The sequence below is a fragment of the Nelusetta ayraudi genome, unplaced genomic scaffold (genome assembly GCF_046127955.1).
Source record: "Nelusetta ayraudi isolate G7.1 ecotype Tasmania unplaced genomic scaffold, CSIRO-AGI_Nayr_v1 ptg000052l, whole genome shotgun sequence".
NCBI lineage: Eukaryota > Metazoa > Chordata > Actinopteri > Tetraodontiformes > Monacanthidae > Nelusetta > Nelusetta ayraudi.
Window position 1 is genome coordinate 2,809,888 of NW_027466102.1, and position 15,113 is coordinate 2,825,000.

General features: G+C 40.0%; 2 protein-coding genes across 8 annotated transcripts in view; one reads left to right on the forward strand and one right to left on the reverse strand.

Annotated features, from left to right (window-relative positions):
* Positions 1–4,712: 4,712 nt before the first annotated feature.
* taf1a (TATA box binding protein (TBP)-associated factor, RNA polymerase I, A) lies at positions 4,713–9,635 on the reverse strand. The gene is made up of 11 exons (XM_076037684.1): positions 9,546–9,635; positions 9,201–9,359; positions 8,653–8,816; positions 8,389–8,502; positions 8,101–8,299; positions 7,523–7,644; positions 7,026–7,184; positions 6,852–6,918; positions 5,828–5,951; positions 5,550–5,704; positions 4,713–5,299 (listed from the first exon to the last, which is right to left on the reverse strand). Exons 2-11 carry the CDS (start codon positions 9,319–9,321, stop codon positions 5,247–5,249), a joined length of 1,278 nt encoding a protein of 425 aa, XP_075893799.1. The 5' UTR covers positions 9,322–9,359; positions 9,546–9,635; the 3' UTR covers positions 4,713–5,246.
* A 1,296-nt stretch (positions 9,636–10,931) lies between these two features.
* Positions 10,932–15,113, forward strand: part of mia3 (MIA SH3 domain ER export factor 3) — a 19,007-nt gene continuing 14,825 nt past the window's right edge. For 5 of the 7 annotated variants that reach the window (XM_076037771.1, XM_076037774.1, XM_076037775.1 and 2 more), the window contains exons 1-4: positions 10,932–11,117; positions 12,410–12,543; positions 12,643–12,729; positions 12,814–15,019. In XM_076037771.1, the coding sequence (XP_075893886.1) occupies positions 10,997–11,117; positions 12,410–12,543; positions 12,643–12,729; positions 12,814–15,019 (2,548 nt within the window). In that variant the 5' untranslated portion in view covers positions 10,932–10,996. The remainder of the gene's footprint in view (positions 11,118–12,409; positions 12,544–12,642; positions 12,730–12,813; positions 15,020–15,113) is intronic. The other 2 variants (XM_076037773.1, XM_076037776.1) reach the window with 2 other exon arrangements.

A 15,113-nucleotide genomic window follows, 5' to 3' on the forward strand; every position in this document is an offset into this window, starting at 1 on the left:
TGCAAACTTCCAAAAGAATGGCAGCGAAGCGTGGCCAGTCTGAGTCAGAGGCAACACGCATGAGTCAGCGTGGTGGTTTAGGTCTCTCTCAAGAAAACGTTTCAAAGAAACCGTCCTGCCTAACGTTACATTGCAAACCGTTTCCCAAAAGTGCTGAGCAAGGTTCGTTTACAGAACGGTGGGATGAAGTCACTACGATGATGTCACCTCCGAGAGGAATAAATATCCATTATGTTCCCTTTGAAGTTTAAAAAAAAAAAAAAAAAAAACAATAATCTCAGATTACATGTTTGCGCTGGCGGGCGGTTATCCTCTGCAGCGCAGCCATAACACTCATCAACGGGATGAGAAAAGGGCATGAATGAAAAGGTTGCGTCATGTGAGTCCGTCAGTGGGGAGGCCTGCACACTGAATAAAAGCTAATTAGACCCATGAGAGAGTGCGGTTGCACAGTTAGCCTCTTTAAACATCAGCAAAAAAAAAAACCTGTTGAGAGTCAGGGGAAGAGATGCAGGCAGGAGGTTTCAGAGGACGGGAGTGCCCCCTGTCGCTATGATTTATGTCTATAAATAATGTACGCACACACACACACACACACACGTATATATCTATATATATATACAATATACATATATACATATATATATATATATATATATATATATATGTATGTATATATATATATATGTATATATATATATATATATATATATATATATATATATATATACATATATATGTATATACATATATATATATATACATACATATATATATATAATATATAATATATATATATATATATATATATATATATACATACATATAAATCTGGCTCACAACATGCAACATTATCTAAGCACTTTGAACTAATTTGTCCTTCTAAGGTCCTTCTATCAACACAAAGTGTAGTCGTTATCGCTGTGTGAGTTGAATGTGCTAAAGGGTTTTACAAATACGTTCTGGGGAGTTAAGCGGAAATATAGTCAAGATTCATGCTTTTGTCTTTAGCAGTGGCAGTTTGTAGTTGTTTCCCGTTTTTTTTCCCCATCTTACTTCAGTACTTTTAAGGGCAGCTTGTAGCAGTTGCTTCCCACTTTCCTCCTCACAATTAAGAGCCTCCGTCTGGTCAAGGAAAACTTGGACAGAAAACTTCTTCACGCTGGAGGTCGGCAAGTCGGCTGCGCAGTGAAATCTCCACCGTGCGACGTTTGTCAAAAACACGAACGCAAGCATCGACAGTTCAATGGGATCTAAAAAAAACACTGCGGCATTCGTTCCGAGAGCTTCAATAATGACTCATTGTCGGTCTTGGACTTGCCAGTGTGACAGTATTCCCTTTAGGAGACATATTGTTTCTCCGAGTCAAACCACAGGACGTTTTGTCAAGAAAACACCTCCTGAAAAGGTTCCACACGTGGATTTGTCACCACTGTCTTTCTTGTCTTTAATAATTGATGGCAGTAAGGAGTTTCAGGGCCTTCGGGAGCTGCCGGGAGCTGCTCTTTTTTTTTTTTTTATTTCCCCCCCCAACTTGTGTTCCAGCCTTCACAGAGCTTGAAGGAAAGTCACCGCATTTTTTTCTTTCTGTTTTTCACACCCCACCACGCAAGAAATTAAAATGTCTGTGGTCTCAGGCGAAGCGTTCCGCCAGTCAGGGCACTTTACATTTTACACTCATTACTTCGCCGTTTACAGCCTGCTGTCCACGCAGCTTCACACTTGGGCAACAACCCCCCTCCATGCCCACTCCTACAATGAGCGATTACCCCTGTTTCAATGATTGTCCAGTCCCAAGTGAAGATAAGTGGAGGAATGGAGCTGATTATTCCCCGACACCAAGACTCCATTCCAGGCTGCACAAGTGGACGTTCGCAATCAGGAAGATTGGTTTGTGTTCGCCGGGCTTGTTTATTTATTCACGCGGCAAAGAAAGCTCCTGGTCGTCTTGGCACAGAGGCTGAGCACCGTCTGCCCAAGAATCGGCTTGTGCTCTTTATTCTTCCCGACACATCAAGCTATTTTTGCAGGCCGCTTCAACATCAGAGTCATCAGAGAACATCACAGTTGTCACTGTTAACTGTGACAGAAATCAGCTGATATTTTTGGAATCTCTCTTTTATTAAAATCATTATTATTCTAGAAAGTTTCCCCAAGACTTGATTGTTATATGTACGTATGTATGTATGTATGTATGTATGTATATGTTGATTAATTCATTGTTTGTTTAACTATTTACTCAGGTGCTTTCGTGGTCCACTGTTACAGGCCCCATCATGCCTGTGCAATTTCCAAATTAAATTCATTCTGTTGAGCTTCTCTTTGTGGATGACCAGGTTGGATAGGAGTACGTTTATCAGAGTAGCTTATTAGATGTTTTAAGATAAATCCAGACAGAGAGAATCCAGGTCAGACACAGTGAGATGGTTTGTATACATGTAGAGGAAATATAGGAAATATCGGCAGATGGATGCTGAGGTTGGAAATTACAGGCAGGAGGCCTGGAGGAACAGCAGAGATAAAGTATATGGATGTAGTGAAAGACATGAAGTTAGTTGGTGTCAAAGAAGAGGATGTGGATGAGAAGGTTAGAGGGAGGCATGCGATTGGCTGTTGCGATGCGTCAAGGGACAGCCCAAAGCAAGCAGGTGAAGGAGATCACTTGGATTAGGCTGGAAGTTGCAAATTGTGGCAGCTTTAGAGCTTTAGAGCAAGTTCACATTGAAGAATCACAACACTGAAGGAAGCCTTTCACTGTTTAAAAAATTAAAAAAAAACATTTTCTCTATTCTGACTTGTTGAGATTTGACGCTCGCTAAAGGTAAGTGATGCATGTCAAATTTGCAAATCAGGTTTAATAGGTTTGACAAAAGTCAAATTGTCCACTATGACTCCCTCCGACAGACAGAAAGTTTTTTGGGTTTTTTTTTTAAAGGGCCTCCCCTTTCCAAGGATATTTGGATGTTTTCTTCCCTCCTGCTGGTGCGATGCAGTAAGGTAAACTTTGGTTGAATTGTAATGCTCCTTTCTCTCTCCTCTCCTCTCCTCTTCTTCCCCCATCGTTCCAACCACAGCCACTTCAAATGTCATGCGGAGTTACTGAGATGTTTCGTTGCCGCCATGCGAGTCTGGAGTTTAGCTTACAAATCCCTGTAGCTTTGCAGGCCGACCAACACGCCCAGAGCTTGAGTCACCAGCTGCAGTGTGCGCTTTTTTTGTATGCTGAGGGGAGGAGAGAGCAGGAGAGAAGGCAACTCAATTACTGTCAACTTCACACAACAGCTTGCACCTTTCATTACAGGGCATAAGATAAACAGTCTCTCTTACAAGGTCTGTTTTGTCTGTGTTATTTTATTTTTATTTTGGGGGGGATTTTTCAATCATGCGACAAATAAATTTGCCATGCAAGCCTGCGCTCAGAATTACACAACAATTACTACGCCTGTCAATTCACAGAGAGCCATAGACTGTGGTGGGAGGTGGAAAGGACAATGCAAAACATTTTACTGTACAGGACAGCTATACCATACTACACAATAGTATGCTTTATATAGTATTAACAAGTCAAATATAGTATCAACATAGTATAGAGCATAATTTACTCTTATGTACTATGCTATTCTACAATAGATTAGTATACTATGCAATGCCAAAGTGTAGCATTGCATCGTCAATATAGTGTAATATAGTATATAATATAATCTATTTTACTGTAAATTACAATGCTATTCTAGAACAGAATAGTATACTATGCCATGCCATGCCACATAATAGAGTAGCAGAGCCAATATAGTACATTATAATTTAGTACATAATATAATGTGCCATACTATACTGGCACTGGTTTAGTAAACAGAATTAAAAGTGAACTGCGTTTTGATTCATCACAATATGAAGACATGCCCCCCACTGCCCACAAGGACAATGCTATAGTTCCCAACAACTTGCCTATCAAAACTGAGTATATGCACTTTAAAAAAAAAATATATATATATATATAGTGTTTCAGGACAGGCAGTTATGTGCAAGGTCATCAAGCCTTTACAGCCAAAGTCAACCGTTTTACAACATAGAGTAACCTTTTGCTTCCTTAATACAAGCAGACTTTAAGCAAGAGTCGCTATTTGGAACCCAAGGATTCCGAGACATTGAAATGATTGGAAATATTATTTAAACTGTCAGAAAGTCTTTTGGAAATAACACAACAAAAACCACCACCCCCCACCCCCACCCCCACCCATTCTGACCGAAGTAACAGTAGGACTGCCTCAAACTGTGGGCATCTGTGGCGGGTATTAAAAAATTTAAAAGCCAGGAAACCATCTAAAGAGAGGGCCTGCTCCAAACACGCTGGATCCCAAAGAAATTTGCATATTCCCAGATTCCCTGCTGCAGCTGCTCTAATGGTTCAGACAAGCGCTTTGGGCTCAGCTTTATGTAATGACTACAAAGTCAACACACACACACACGCACGCAGAGAGAAAGGGTGTGTGTGTGTGTGTGTGTGAGAGAGAGAGAGAGAGCGAGAGAGAGTGAGAGAGAGAGAGAGAGAGAGAGAGTACGGCTGAGTGAATTGTTTCATGGCTGCTATTGTGGCGAGCTGAAACAGAATCTTTAGCATCACTTTTACTTATTAAACTGATGTGTGTCTTGGATGCAAGAGTTCTGGGTGTCCTTCATGGCAGAGCAATCAAAGCATATAGAGGCCAACATTCATTATATGAATAGTGTTTATTAAACTGGTGAAAAACAAACAAGCGGCTATTGAAAAGGCACATGCCACATTAGGAGCAGTGTCACGATGATGGACAGATCTATGTGTTGATCATTCCGTCATCGTGACACACAACACAATCTCAACCTGTGGTGAAAGTGGTGGTGAAAGGTCAAATGAGGGCAGGGTGACATCCAATGAAATCCCTTCCAAAAACCAGGACACTGCATTCGAATTCAATGCTCAAGAGAAATTCATTCAAATAATGGGACGGTTCCCTACATAGAGAACAACAGCTACACCTAGTGGACAACAACGTGTGTGTGCGTCCAGTGATGCACACTAGAAGTACAGCGGTACCTGTGTATAAATTAGCAACAGTAAGGTTTACATGGGAAACCACTTTGCCAACGTTTTGAAAAGTCTGTATGTTGCTTCAACTTCTGCAGTTGCTCCCAGACAGAGAATTCCAGCTGTATTCTTTGTCTTCTCTGTGAAACATGAAGATACTTGAAAGGGTCTCTAGGTTCTCTCAAGTTGTCGTGATGCCAGTTGGAAGTCGAGCTAAGTACTTGAGCTTAAGATCTGTGAAAAGAATGACGATGAATGAATTCTAGTTTCGTTTTATAGTAATGGACATTTATTTTAAAGTCTTCTATTAAATATTAGCATTTATTTAGAGCTAATAACTAAATCTGTACGCTACTAATTATGTTACTAAACTCAGGTTATAAAAGTAGAAATTCATAAAATATTATTCACACTACAATCACACACTGTAATTAAAATATTGAAGAATTGGGGATTGACTGGTCACTTGCGCAAACCAGCATACCTGGACAAAGGATCTTTGCCAGTGATGCCTTCACTTTCATGAGCTCTGGTTTCTCCTCAAGGTCTTTATTGGCATGGAAGCCTGTGAAGTGAAGTACAGGCCACCAATCTTTCCTTTCAGCCATCCGTCCAGAGACAACTTCTTTCCAGTTGTGTCTGATTACACATGGAAAACACAGCATGAATGAGTACAAAAACGAAACCAAGGGCTTTTCCATCAGTCTCTTCAATCAAGGAATCAAACACAAAACTTCCAATTCTGTGAGCGCTGGCACGTACTGTGACTGCAAGTTATCAATGATGGCTCTTAAGCACTTCCAAGCATCAAGATTTCTCCTCCAGCAGGCAAAATCCAGCATTTCCAAGGCAATTCCTAATGCTTTGTGGAGGTTATTTTGTTTCTCTGGGGGGAAAAAAACATCAGTAATTAAAAAAAAAAAAAAAAAAAAATCTGAAGCAGAATATATTGCAATTTAGAAAAATTAACCAACCACAAGAAAGTATGCAATAAAAAATACAAATATCTCTAGCGTCCTGCAAGTGTTTGGTCATGAAGTAAATATTACAATGAGTATTTTTGTTGTTTTCGTTGTCACTTCTGTTGTTCACGAGTGTGGGAAAGATGGAGCGTGAGGTCGACAGGTGGATTGGTGCAGCGTCTGCATGGTCTGTCGTGGTGGGGAAAAAAAGCTAAACAAAAAAGCGAAGCTCTCGATTTACCGGTCGATCTACGTTCCTACCCTCACCCATGGTCATGACATTTGGGTAATGACCGAAAGAACGAGATTGCGGACACAAGCGGCTGCAAGGAGTTTCCTCCATAGAGTGGCTGGGCGCACATTTAGGGACAGGGTGAGGAGCTTGGTTGGTCACCGGGGAGGAGTTTGTAGTACAGTCGATGCTCCTCCACATCGAGAGGGCCAGCTGAGGTGGCTACGGCATCTGTTTCAGATGTTTCAAAGGTTTCGGATGTTTCCTCATCCCTGGTGAGGTGTTCAGGGGAAAGTCCCACAGGAAGGAGACCCTGAGGAAAACCTAGGACACACTGGAGGGATCTCTCAGCTGGCCTGGGAACTGGTAACGCCTTACGGTTCCACTGGATGAGTTGTAGGAGGTGGCTGGGGCCAGGGAAGTCTGGGTGTCTGTGCTGGGACCATAGCCACTGCGAACCGGCTCCGGATAAGATGGATGGATGGATGAATATTTTCTTTAAAATGTTTAAAATGTGATTATATCTGAAATACAAGTCAGCTAAAGATCAGGAAACACTTTAGAACAAATGCATTTTTTTTTTTTTTTTTACCAGATTGAAGCAGAAGATAGCAATAGTCCAACATCAACTCATGGCTTGGGACTAAGGCATGGAGATTCTAAAAAAAGAGAGAAGTTTTAGGTTTGAATAACATGGGGGGAGGAAAAGAAATAACTTGACAGTGTTTAGAGACGGACTTCTAAGGATTAAAATATACATGTATACCTTCAGCACTTTCATCAGATTCCTGTCTGAAGTGTCACTGCGCTTTAGATACTGGTACAAATACACGTGCGCGTTGGGATTGGGTGGGAAAGAGCTGTCAGAAGCATAGCTGGTCAAGACTCTTAAAGCATCCTCATGATTATCATAGAACTCCTGCATCTGTTAGGAGTAAATTAACAGGAAAAAAAATAATACATTGAAGGTGGGGCTGAAATGTAAGCAAGTCATTTAACTAGAAATGTCAACAATAAAATTAAAAAAAAAAGCAGTGAGCCTTTTTAATTTTTATATTATACACCAAACCTAAAACTTTTAATGTAAAGAAAGATCTTAAAGAATAATTAAAAAAAGAATAAAAAATAAAATTCAGTCAACATTAACTGATGATTTACTAGACTACATTGCAGGATAAAGACAACATACATACAGTTTGAATAAACTCCACCACTGTCTGACAATATGTATAAATTTCCAAATGTGAATATGTAAACTCCCACCTCAACATAACTCAATATGAAGGGATCCCAGACACCTGGATGTTTTAAAATGTCATTTAGACTGACAGATGCCTGTCTGAAGTAGCTCTCCATTTCTTTGCTTCCATTTGAAACGCTATCACCTGGAAAGAGAAGGATTCGTTTACATCTGAACTGAAACCAGCAGAGCATGACACTTCTGAGGAAGACGGATGTTCCGCCGAAACATGTCAAGGTAAAAAAAAAAAAAACCCTTGTCTTTAAAAAGGAAAAATGGAAACTATATATATATATATGTGTACATATATATATATATATATATATATATATATATATATATATATATATATATATATATATATATATATATATACGTATATATATATATATATATATATATACATATATATTTAAAAAAAAAAAAAAAAAAAAAAGGCAAATAGACTTTTGCCTCAGCTACAAAAAACAGACCCGCTCCAAATTTTACTTTTGTTTAAGGTTGTTTTTATCTTTGACCAGTAGATGGCACTGTGACATCAGACAATCTGTATGCTGGACACAAGTAAATGCAAAGGATGCTGATGCACACATCATCTCACCCTTGTTGGAGAGGGAGCACTTTTTGTCACACCAGATGATATAATCCAATAAACTCCTGTAGGCCTGAGTGAGTTTTCTTCCCTGTTCCTGAGCAGCTGACGTGTTCCCGTACCTCCAGCTCTCAATAATAGACAGCTGACGCTTTGCATCCATCATGTGGCCATGAAGCAGGAGGTGAAAGGAATGTTCCAGACTGATCTAGAGGAACCAACAAGAACAAGCGTCAGGTCAGTGTCAGCAGAGTGAAGCCTCCCAGCGCAGTCAAGTGCACCAGCATGCAAACTCACCATTAGGTAATCCTTTACTCCAGAGTGTTTCATCAGCTCATAGATGTTGCAGTAGTCTTCCATCTTAGAGTTCGGGTGATGGTGAAGGATCTCTGTAGCCATTCTCCAAATTTGCTGGGGTGAAAATTTGCAAACAGTGTCAGGACTGAGTTAGAGGAGGAAATGCTGTCATCTTATTCACCCAGCTCTTTACAGCACGTTCTTTTGTTTGCATGTAGAAAAATGACATAGTCCAATCAGTGGCTTCTCATCACAAACACCTACCTGTTTGTACTGTTGAGGTGACTCGTGGCTTGTCTCCTCTATGATCTGCGGGTAAGAGACCATGTACTCTGCTGCTTCTTGCCATCTGTGATGCAGCAGGGCCTCTCTGATCTGCTCCAAACAGATTCTGGAAGACTGATGAAACCCACTTTCCGAGGATGTCTCTGAAAATAAACAACAATAATATTTAGACGATAAGACTGCATTGGTAGTGAACAACACAACTTAAAAGGTCTTGAACAACGCTAGTTTTTGTGTCTCACTAAAAAGAAACGTTTGCTCACAATAGTGTTTTGTATCTTAACCCGCAAATTAACTTTAAATTGCATCATTTGTGTTCTGGAAAGTCCTCAGGATAATTAACCAGTCGTTCCTTTGAGATCTAGATTTAATAAATTAATAAATAAATGTTAAAAGTGGCGCTTACTTCCCAAATTAACTGCTGAACAAAAAAAAAAAAGAAAGAAAAAAGGACTTACTAACAGTTAACCAGACATTTATCGTCAAAATATTCTCCATATCGCAAACAAGACAGAATCGGAGTTTACCTTTAAGCATAAGATCAGCCAAGGGCAGAGGGGGTCTTTTAGTTCGTTTCGTGGTGTCGTCATCCGATGGATCGTTGTCGTGCAAAGACGCTGAGTCTGATTCTCTCTCCGAGTCATTCATATTTGGCAAAATCGTGGATGGAAGCAATTCAGGACAACCTTATCAGAAACTGTATGGGAATTATTCCTACCTTCAAAGTAAGAAACAAACGAGCATGTGATCTATTTTTAATATCGTATCACACTCCAAGAAGAAAATAAACTCTAGTGCAAAACATTGAAAAAACAAATGGTTCAGCAGAGGAGTTTCCTGGACATCGATAGCAGACTCAGGTTCGCTCCTACCTGCTTGTGTATTCTTATACGAAATAATGTTGGCTGACGTTAAACTATCGACTTTGCTAACATTGAGCCGCGATGTTAAAGATCACAGGTGACAGGCTTTTCTATTCGAATACGGAAACCATGCCGTCTGTTATGTTGCGCGCGCGAATGCGGAAGTGGACGAAACACTGTCACGCTTATTGGTTGCAGAAGTCAGAGGGGGCGGGTCAAAGGGCTTTTTCTTCTTCCTTTCTCTTCTTCTCCTATCAGTCATATAAGGCTTCATCATGCTTTAAAAAAAAACTGTCGCTTTTATATATATATATATATATATATATATATATATATATATATATATATATATATATATATATATATATATATATATATATATATATATATATACATATATATATACGTATATATATATATATATATATATATATATATATATATATATATATATATATATATATATATATATATACGTATATATATATGTATACGTATACATATATATATATATATACGTATATATGTGTATATATATGTAACATTTATTTTTTCAGTATTGTTTTGAACAGTTTGATCAGTTTGAACAGAGGTTTTTTTTTTAATATAGTAGAATATACTACGTGTGAAAGATTTGAATTGTAAGATAAGCTATTGTTGAGATAGTTTTTTTTTTTTTGCTTTTTTGCTCTTCTCCTATCTATCATAAAATCTATGTCGCGTAGTTTATATATATATATATATATATATATATATATATATATATATATATATATATATATATATATATATATATATACATATATATATATATATATATATATATATATATATATACACACACACACACACACACACACACATTATACATTTGTTCATTGTTTCCAAAGCTTCGTTGAGATTGCTATTAATTACATTATTAATAAACTATTTCCCCAAGGCTTGTTTGGGGAAATGTTTTACGTGGCAAACAGCAAAAACATCCACCATCATTTAGAGAGGACAGTTTTGTTTTTGTTTTTCTTTACTTGATTTAAAAATGTGTTTCACTCAAACAAAGAAACAAACAAATCGGCACAGTGTGTTGAAGAATTATTGACGCGGCATCAGTTCAAAATTCTATGTGAATATTCGAATCCCGTAAGAAGACATGCAGTTTGCATTTGGAATGCAGTTCTACCAAAAGAAAATAAATAAATAATTGAATAAATAAATAAATTAATAAATTAAAAAAAAAAAAAACTTTCTTCTCTACTTCTGCTGCTTCTCTACTGACGCGGTATCCATTCCGGCATTATTTCCCCCTCTCACATTAAGGATGCATATCTTACATCCTGTGAAAACATATCCTTGCTTCCACCAAGCCGGATCTAATGTGCTGACGTGTCGGCTCCCTATGTCCTGCTGCAGCTCAGCTCGCACTCGAGCTGAAATCCAAGCCAGCCAACAGATCTGCCAGCATGGCAGCAAAATACTTTTATCGGCAAGGTTTTTTATTGCTTTTATTTAATTTTATCTCAACCGCAGCATTGGAAAAACGCTTCTCCGACTTTAAAAGATGCGCCGACGAGGAATGCAGCAGTAAGTTTAGCTGTTTTCTTGTTAAATCGACTCCAGAATGCATCTTCCCATCACCCTGATACTACAGCTAGCCATAAACTGCGTCTTATCTCTGGACCTGTTGCCAATCGATATTTCACGACCTCGGCATCTTCCTGATTTTTGACCTGATGCTGTTTAGCTGCGGGCTGCCCTTAAGTCACTCAGAAGTCAAAATTATTAAGAGGCAATAGCCCAGGAAGGTTATTGACTCAGAAGCAGTTAGCAGGATACCTAGACCCCTGCGGCCTGCTGTGAACAGTGGGAGCTAGCTGTTGATGCTAGGTGCTAATTTGCTACCCGGCCGGCTGGTGTAAAGGCTCTACTAGTTACGATTTCCCCAGTAAACAATAATTAACATTAGCTCACAAAGTGACTGCTAGCTACGTATTATGAGCTTTAGCGGTTATTTGTCACCCTGTCGCAAACGTACGAGTCTGACATTCTTTCTGACAATGTACATTCTAGGTAAGACAACTTGGGCTGCGTTCAGACTACAGAAGAATCTGATTCAAATCAGATCCCTTCTCAAATCCGATTTTTTTTTTTAGGGCTGACTGTGCACACTGTTTTAGAAGGTGTCCAATGGGCTCCGGCTCTGCTCAGACTGGGCCACATTATTGACCGATTTGACAGGTTGCTGTAGCAACGAAGTCGGAGCGGAGGCGTCGTGTAGTGTGTGACGTCATATAATTGCGACAGCGGCAAAAATAATAATAATGATAACAATAATAATAATATATATTTTTTTAAAAATCGACTTATTGGGATACATGTCCTCGAGCTTCGCTTGAACAGAGCTATCTCCACACAGACTGATGAGTCAATGAATTTCATCCTCTCAGCTCAATCTGGATGGGCTAAAAATCAGATTTTGGCTGGCAGTCTGAACACGTCTTAAAGGAGAGGGCTCATGATAATCCACGGTCTATTGTTATTCTGTGAGCTTTCATTTACCTTTCAATTTGCATTGCTAAATTGAAGCAAACGCACATCAAGCCCGAGGGGGTTGCTGGTGTTGAAACGGTGCACAGTTACAACAGTGTTGTAACAGTTACCAATAAAAAATTATTAACATGATGAATAAAAGAGATGGCATTAAAGAGATTTATTGGCGTTTTAACAAAACATAAGATCAGTTTATGTTGTGAGTTTAGTAATGCAGCTAAGATTGCTGTGTATGTTGTACATGCAGATAAATCAGAATGAAAACAAGATATATTTAAGTGGACCCCTTCTTGTTAAAGTGACATTTAATGTCTTTGTTTCTACAGTGCTCTTGTGTCGGGGGAAAGCTGTAGAAGATTTTTCAGGACCAGACTGCCGGTTTCTGTCTTTCAAGAAGTCGGACACTGTATATGTATACTACAAATTATCCGGCAGAAGAGCGGACATGTGGGCTGGAAGTGTAAGTCATACTTAATATTGTAGTATTCATTGGGGTTGATACTTGACTTGACACAAAAACTTTATAATTCGTAACCTTTTCTTTTCTATTCTAATAAAGGTTGGAAATAACTTTGGCTATTTCCCAAAGGACCTAATTGCAATTAATCACCGTTACACAGAGCATGAACATGAACTTCCAGCTGAGGTAAAATATGCAATGAAATGCAATTCAGGCTGTTGCACTTGTTCTTTTCTCCTTTTAATTTTGAATTTGTTGTCTTTCTTTTAGGAAACCGATTTTGTCTGTTTTGACACTGGATTCAGTGGTTTTGAAAGTTATGATTTAGACTCACTGTTAGCCTCTTCACCAGAAGTGAAAGACGGTGAAAATGAGGCGACATCTGCTGAAAGTGAGGAAATTGAGGAAACACTGCCATCAACAGATGAGGCAACCGACAGTGAAACACAGTCTGAGCAGCTCAACAACTTTGAGGACGATGTCTCAGAGAACCAAAGTGCCTCTACGAAACAAAGTCATCTTGATGCGGAGCTTGCATCTCCATCTACTCATGAAATAGAACACAAATCAGTTGTTATATCTGATGTAAACAAAAGACCTGGGGAAGAGACAAAGGATGCGCAGACAAATAGTGTAGAGTCTGCTCATAACAGTGTTATATCAGAGGGGAACGAAACCAAAGATATACCTGAAGGGCTGACAAAAGAAACCTTAGCCGACATGAATGTTGCATCTGAAATGGAACCAGAAAATGAATTGGATATTTTTGTAAATGAAATGGTCATCTCAGATAACAAAACGGACGTTGCAGAAGAGGTGTCAGCCTCTAGTTCGAAACGTGCACAAATCCGTGATTTAAAGACTACTCTTGGTACAACCTTCGATGCTGTCGTCACTGACGATGAAATCACCAAGAGTGTGACCCCGTACGAAGAGGAGGAAAGCGAATCTTTGGAGGATCCCTCTGAGGTTGAAGATGACAGTGTCGTGGGAACCCCATTGCTTACTTTCGCCGAGGAAGCAGCGTTGGACAAACTTGCCAAGGATGAAAGTCTCCCAGTTACAAGTGACGATCAGCAAGAGGGTGAAAAAGAAAAGAACATGTGGACATCTCTGGGAGATGCAGTCTTCTCTGTTGTCACAGGGGGAGAGAGGACAGCGTCAGACATTGGTTCGGAAGAGGATGACGAGGACGACGATGAGGAAGAACACGCGGCTTCGAAAAAACAAAAAAGGTCTTATGGTGCTGAAGAAGAAGTTTCCGATCCAGCACCGACAAAACTGGAAGAAGAGCCAGCGCACACAGAGCCTGTTATTCAACAGCCGCTTTTCAAGTCTGTGCCACAAGATGACAAAGAAGCATACATCGAGTCTGAGACGCTCTCTTTTGATGGCGCTGATGGGAGGGATAAAGAAGTGATTGTAGACGAGGAAGCTATGGAAGAAAATGTGAAGCCAACAGAAACCAGTACGAGTTCAGTCCCTCCACCATCTGATCTCGATTCTTCCGCTGTTCCACTGACTGAGCAGACAGATTTGAGGGAAGCAGAGGAACCTGTGCAGCATGAAGAGGGGCCCATAGATTTTGATCCCAGTATTGACAGAGTAGCAATACAAGATGGTGGGGCTACAATGAAGAACAGGGAGGACTTAGATAGTGATTTGGCAGAGGACCAAATGGTGAACAATCGAGAATTAGCCAGTTCTGAAGCTCATACGGAGCAGTCCACTGAAAAGATGCATTTAGACAATTTGAAAGTTCAAGATGAGGAAATTGTCATGGAAAATATACCTGATCAAGTGCACGGCTCTGTCGCAGATTTTGAGAGCAACACAAGTAAAGCAGAGTTCTCAAAAGAGAAACCAGTGACTTACATGGAGCTTGTTCAAGAGAAGCCAGAAGGTGAAAAAGATGCACATATTGAGCAAGAGGGGAAAGAAGAACTCCTGGAAGATGAAAATGCACTTCCTCTTACACAATCAAACGACACTGACCCTGAGGAACCTGGGACAGAAACGGCATCACCCACCGTGTCCCCACTGGTGCCTTTGTACAGCGACAGCGTGTTGAGGCTGACTCTGCTGCGAGATCACTTTACTGAAAAGCAAATGGAGCAGGTCCAGAAGCTTCTGGGTCTCAAGAATCTCTTCAAAGTGGAAGCCATGTTCTCCGACCTGGAAATAGAATTGCAGGCAACCCGTCACTCGCACACAGGTGCCGCGCAAGACATCGAGAGCGCGCTGGAGAGAATCCTGGAAGCTTCGGAGAACACGATCCTGGACGAGATCGAGAAGATGCTCGACAGCAAGGGTGCAAAGCACAATGATGAGCAGCTGCCTGGCCTAAGTAGCTCGGATGTGGAGACAGAAATACTAGATGACTTCCAGGAGCTTGCGTTCAGCCTGCGGCAGAAGTATTCTACAGCCAGTGACAGCGCACCTTTGACAGCAGAAGAAGGGATAGATATCGACCCAGGTGGGTTTGTCATGATCCTGCTCTGAGTTTTTTTTACTTATTTGTGTTGTGTTCCGCTCTCCGCCAGAGTCAGAATTTCAAAGTATTGGCTGGA

Bases quoted from the DNA above. Each gene is read 5' to 3' on its own strand.
- taf1a (XM_076037684.1), bottom strand. From the start codon at position 9,321: ATGAATGACTCGGAGAGAGAATCAGACTCAGCGTCTTTGCACGACAAC. The intron at 8,300-8,388 runs GTGAGTTTGCAT...TGGTTCCTCTAG, and splicing joins GAGTAAAGGATTACCTAATG to ATCAGTCTGGAACATTCCTT. The intron at 6,919-7,025 runs GTATACATGTAT...CTCTTTTTTTAG, and splicing joins ATCTGATGAAAGTGCTGAAG to AATCTCCATGCCTTAGTCCC.